Genomic DNA, 6000 nt, shown 5'->3' with positions numbered 1-6000 from the left:
AACCCACCATGGCTGCCCTTCTGCTTCAGTTCCTATGCAGTGAGAAGTTTGCAGGTGGTATACATGGAAGAAAATTTTTTTCTTACTTAATTTGGTTTATTTTTATTTATTAATAGTGCTGTCTTCTGAATAAAGAAAAATATCTGTGGGGCTGGCAAAACACTTCAGATCACTGACTCGAGTTGTTTTCAGCCAGCTTGTAGTAGCTAGTAGTTCAGCCCTTTGTATTTGCAAGCAGCAGAATATGCTTAACTTGCAGGCAGCTTTGCAATGGCATCACCAAGTGTTATCCACTTTCCTGCAAGAAAATTCCCAAACAGATCTCAGGTCATGTATCAGAAAGTACTGCTGTACATGTTCACATTCCCTGACATAAGCCTTTATACCTTTGTCTGGGATCTTAATAGTTAACCTACCTGAGTGAATAGGAAGGAGCATTTTTGCTTTCAATAAAGTTTGACTCCTGGAGGCAGATCTTTTTTTTTTCAACATGTCAGATAATTTGAAGGGTAGGGTGAGGCAGGAAACCACGACACGCCTTTGTTGGGACTTGTATAAAAGCACGGGAATAGAAAAGCAAAAGAAGGGCAAGAATAAAACAGGATTAATAAAGAAGAGGTGAACATTTTTGGATGATCACTCAGGTTCCACACACCTTTGGAAGGACATGATATAAAGTGTAGGTGGCAAATTTTTGGTAGAAGGGAAGCAGTTGAGGAGAAAAAAAGATTTTCATTTCAGTAACCAAAGCACTCCAGGTAAGTTACATTAATAATAATAAAAAAAAAGCAGAAAAAGTTATCCTTTATTTTCTGTCTTCCAGATTCCTTTAAAAACAAAGCTGACTTTTCAGTCAGGATAAAGGAGGTGTTACATTTTATGTAGGGAATACAATATAAAAACAGGTTTGCTTAAGGGCTGGGTAATTTGTGTTTCTGTTTGTCAGTGAATACTACTCTTTTGATGTGAGATCCAGTAAAAAGAGTTTACCTGCTGAGAGAACTGAAATGTGAAGCCAAGTTATGGGTACATTTTTAATGCGTTTTGTGAAACTACTGCAAAATAGATAAAATTTAACTGAATTTCTCTGTTCTGTACTGGCAGTGAAATGCAGATCATAATGCAGGTGTTGGCTGTTTTTAAAACTGAGCAGATCTAGAATGTGCTGGAGGAGTAGTGGTTGTAAATTGGAGCTTCAGGTGGTGGGTGCAGCATGTAATATTAAGGAATAAATCTCTAGTCCTGAGAATGCCTAGAACTGCTTCCGAGTGAAAGTTTGTGTTGCCATGGACAAACTTTGCTTTATCTCAAAGAAGTGAGTTTGTTATCAGCAGTGACTCATTGATCATGTATTTTGTGCTGTATTTTTGTTATAGAAGATTATGAGGTGTTTTGGTCACAGTAAGTCAGAAGAGTGGGTTTGAGAATCAGTTTGAATCCTTTCTATGGCAAGTCCAGCAACTTGACCATAGTGGCATAAAGTAGAAGATTTGCCTTTTCCTGTCTTTAGAGTGACTTTAGGGAAGTTACTTTTCTGCGGCTAGTTGCTTCATTTATGAGAAGGTGACAGCAGATCTTTCCCATTCTGCAAACACTTCTTTTGTTAATACCAGATTGGTTTTCTCCTTTTCTGTGCCATAGCCAAGAAATTTGTGCAGGTCAGAATGGCCTATTTCTTTTTGAGTAGCACAGTTAAGTAGAGATGGTGAGGACATATTTTTGAAAGGAAGATATCTGGGGGAGCAGAGTGAAGTCTAGGCAGTTGCTGTTGCTTGTACTCTGAGATGTGAGCACATATTAGTGTCAAAGTAGCCAGGATAGGCTGTGGGAAGGGCAGAATTTGATTCCTACAGCATGTCCAAGCTTTGGCTGGACATCTAACCTGCTTCCCTGGCATTTGCATCATTTCAGCCTACAAAATGAGCAGATTTAGAAGTATGATTTGATTTATTCTATTCAGAATGTGTTGGTTTTGATAAAATGACTTGAAAGTAACAGCTTTTAGAGCAGAACAAGAAGATCAAATTCCTAGTCTGTAGGATCAAAAGAGATAAGGGATCATTTTTTAACCAGTTCTTTTAGTTTCAGGCCAATGGCAGCTGAAAGACTTGGTTAAGAGGAAGGGGCACCCTAAAAGACATGATATGATGGGAGGCATAGTCAGTGGTGTCTTTTGGAGGCATCTGCTGACTGTCAGAGTATTCATGATCAAAAGGTTCTGCTGACATTAAATATTATTAATCTCAGCACCTGCAAGTGCTTGTTTCTCCTAATGGAGTGTCTCACAGCAGGAACTTCTGGAGAGAGGAGAGAACTGAAAGGATGTGCTGTGAGTGCAACAGCATTGTGAGATGAAAACTGGGAGAACATTGTGGAGGGATAAAAGTATCTGAAATGTACTTGCTTTTATTTTTCCACCAAAGGACACCTCTGTGGTTATTCCACTCCCCTTTGAAAAATATCAGTAGTAAACTTTATTACCATTGCATACAATACCTAGATTCTAAAATGATAAGAGGTGTTTGAATATCCTATCTCAGAATGCTTAGTGCCCTTGCTAATGTGCTGCATTGTGAAGTGGAACAGTGGGTACAAGAGGTACCCTGCATTGTCAGGCTTTTGTGGAAAGCACAGATCTGAGCACGTGTTACAGTGCTAGGCAGTTATTACTAGCCTGGTATCACTGCTGCTCAGAGAAGAAGAAGCCTGCACAAGTGTGCCGGTGCCACACCTCTCCTGGTTCCTACTGCCAGTAATGGCTCCTAAAGTTCTCTGTTTCTGTGAGTGCCACAAGCACACTACAGCCCCTGAGCTTATGTAAAAGGGGCCATGGTGTTTCTGTCTTAGCTTCCTGCATTGACCCCATTTCACAAGTTGCTGCTTGTTGCCCCAAGATGACTGCGGATGACTTCTCTGATTCAACAGCGCTGTTGCTGTGCCACAGACATAGCCCACAGCTATGGCTTTGAGACTCCAGATAGGAGCTGGGGAGATGAGTCAAGTAATGGAAATGCAGCTCAGTCAGTCTGCTGGTATCCATGTGCCAAGACACTTGGAAAGGCATTGTGGGCTGGGGCTGGACTATGGCATGCATGGCTCCAAAGATGGACTTTAAACTATTATTTTTTTCTCCTAATTGATATCACAGCAAGATTCTTCCCTTTCTCAAGGGAAGGCGAAGATGCAGAAGATGCATTCACTCCATAGTGGTGCCAGCCTCTTCCAGCATCCATAACCAGCACCACCTCCCAGTACCAGAAAGTGAAGGTCTGGGGCTACAAAGCAGTAGGAAAGCAGTTTCCAAATACAAAACTGTGCTCCTTGCCAAAAACACTGATAAAGTCAGCAGTGCTGACATCAAGACAACAGCTTCTAGCATCTGTTTTTAGGGAGAGAGCTTGAAAAATGCTTTCACTGTTGATGCAGTAAGGAAAAGTTGCAGAAGTAATGCCTTTTCCTTGGAGTGAGTGACCAGAAACCCTTCTGCTGCAGTGGACTGTTACCCTGCTGGAGAAGGAACTCTCCAATGCATGTAGCTCAAGTCTTGCATATGTGTTTGAATCAACACCCTGGAAAATCCCTTGGAAATCCCTAATGTTTGCAAGCATTTTAAGGGTTGAGCAGCATCCTGCTGCCATCAGGTTGTGTAAGGACTTGGATGTGGCCTCAGGAGCTCCACTTACAGGGCTGTGCAGTGCAGAGTGAGGGCTGTGGGCACTGTTGTCTCTGCAAAGTGCAGATGAGTCAGTTATGGGGGGCTAAAGTGGCTTGGCTGGCACTGTGCCTTCTCCACTCAAATTGTTCCTGTCCAGCTCTGGAAATAGCAGGAGCTGGCTAAAGACAGAATTGAGTCTGAATGTTGGATATTCTCTGCATCTTATGTCTGTATTTGTGCCTGGGCAGTACAAGTGTAACATCAAGGGGGCTGCAGTTTGCAGAAGAATAAGAGGATTCATGAGGATCAAACTCAAATTTAACAGAACTGGGGGACATGGTCTCAGGTTCTGCATCAAGCTAGGCTTTGAAACTGGGAAGGAATTTTGCCCAAAGGTTTTTTTTAGACTCAGCATCTTAAATGTGTTGGTTTTGGTACAGCTGGGCCTTCAGTTTTAAAGAGAAGACTTCAAATCCAGTGAAGAGTTTTGGCCTATGGTGAACATGTGTGTAAATTGAACTCTCTTCCTTCTCATTGTCTGTGGCTGTACAAGATGAAATGTTTTCTTATCAAGACTAGGAGCAAGCAATTGTGTGGTTCCTTCTGACTGGAGTGTTTTTTAGATCATGTCTCTTTTCCACAATCATGTTTTTTGTGGTATTCCTGTCTTGGCAGATAGTTGTATCTCTGGTAGAGATACAATTTTGACTAGAGAGGGATCCAAGTAATGAAAAAGAGTGTACACAGCATTCACAGCATCAATTCCAACCCTGTGTAGATTGACCTGAGCTGGCATTAAAGTAGATCAGATTCCAAAGCCACTGACAGGGTCTCCAAACTGTTGCTGCTCTACCTGTAAAGCAAGATAAAGCACTTCCTACCTTAAGTTTATTACTGCCAATAATAGCTAGTTCAAAAGTACCTCCAGTGTTTTTTTGGCTTTGCTAAAGTCAGTGCTGTGGCTTTAGCATCAATGTACCCGGAGAATGCACTATTACCGTTAACACAGCAGCAGTATATCTGCTGAGGTTTTTCTGACAGTACTGGCAGGGTGCAGGTAGCTTACTCCTGCAGCTTTTCCTGCAGAGTTAATCCTTTTCTGTTGAGTCCTGCCCATACCAGATGTGTGGCAGTAGTGTTTGAATCCACTGTTTTTCATCAAACCTTTATGGGGCACAGCTGGAGACTGTAATGTACTGTAGTCTGGATATAAATCCAGGTCTAAACAGAGTGGGTTTGCTTCAACTGTCTCTATCTCACCTGTTGGTTTTACAGCCCTTCCTGGTGTTTCAGCTCTGCTGCCTTGTGCAGCATCCAGTGTTGTAGGGGGCGGTCCATCAGTAGTAATCATATGGCTCTGGAAGGGCTCTGTAAACTCCCTGGCACAGACATCTTCCAGGCAGTCTAGTCCCCACCCAAAGTGAGCAAAGTGGTGGGACTTGTGGGGACTTGTCATTTCTTACACTTCACAGAGCTCTGAGTGTAGTCCCTCTGTTTTCCTTGCAGGTGGCAATGATATGGATTCTGTAACAAAGAAAACGAGGCAAGATGGATCAGAAGTTACTGAAAGACGTAAGGAGGAGATATTAAATTTTTATATCACGCCCCAGAAATCCCAGAAATAAATGGCAATTTCTGTAAGGGATTAAATACTGACCAAAGGTCCAGAACTAATTTCTGCTCCTGGCCGTGGTCTCTGTGTTGAAGTCAAAATAAGGAATAGAATGGGCCAAGATCAGTCATTTAGAGATGTGTATCATGACCTGATTGTTTAACCAGATGATTGCCCTGTGGTAGCATTTCTAACCAATAGTGCAGACACTGGGATGCTGCTCCTACCTCTAATATCAACACCCTGGGAAGGCTAGAAATTGTCTGGTGGCCTTGTGTAAAGCAGGTTAATTTTCTACTGACCTTATGAGAATTAACTAGTAGGAAGCTACGAAGGGGTCTGAGCATGTGCTTTGCTGTTACAGCAGTGGCTGTCATTCAGAAGTGCCCAGAAATTTTACAGGGATCTTGTAGAGAAAAAAAGTCTTTCATGGCAGTAATGATCTTATTAAGAGCTAGAAAGATCTGCAAAGAAATACAGCATTGTATGATAATGAGCCTACAGCTACAGCCCGAGGCAGTGTGGTCTTAAGGGACGTTTATTTAAATGAGTCAGTCTTCTTTGAACAAGTCATGCTTTTGCATGGAGAATAGGTAGAACATTGATCCTGTTTGGCTATATTAACATGCCATTAATTCTGCACCCTTTTCTTCCCTCAGTTATTACTGAGACTGTAACCACAAGATTGACATCCTTGCCACCCAGTAAGTAATTCTCAGTCATTGTATTGCTT

General features: G+C 42.0%; 1 protein-coding gene across 1 annotated transcript in view; it reads left to right on the top strand.

Annotated features, from left to right (window-relative positions):
• The first annotated feature begins 532 nt into the window (after positions 1-532).
• COL17A1 (collagen type XVII alpha 1 chain) overlaps positions 533-6000 on the top strand; it is a 39626-nt gene continuing 34158 nt past the window's right edge. Inside the window, 3 exon segments of the mRNA XM_056494363.1 lie at positions 533-758; positions 5162-5227; positions 5927-5971. Coding sequence (XP_056350338.1) covers positions 5173-5227; positions 5927-5971 — 100 coding nt within the window. The 5' untranslated portion in view covers positions 533-758; positions 5162-5172.

Source organism: Oenanthe melanoleuca, chromosome 6, assembly GCF_029582105.1.
Source record: "Oenanthe melanoleuca isolate GR-GAL-2019-014 chromosome 6, OMel1.0, whole genome shotgun sequence".
NCBI classification, from domain to species: Eukaryota; Metazoa; Chordata; class Aves; order Passeriformes; family Muscicapidae; genus Oenanthe; species Oenanthe melanoleuca.
This window is presented reverse-complemented; position numbering and strand designations above follow the sequence as displayed.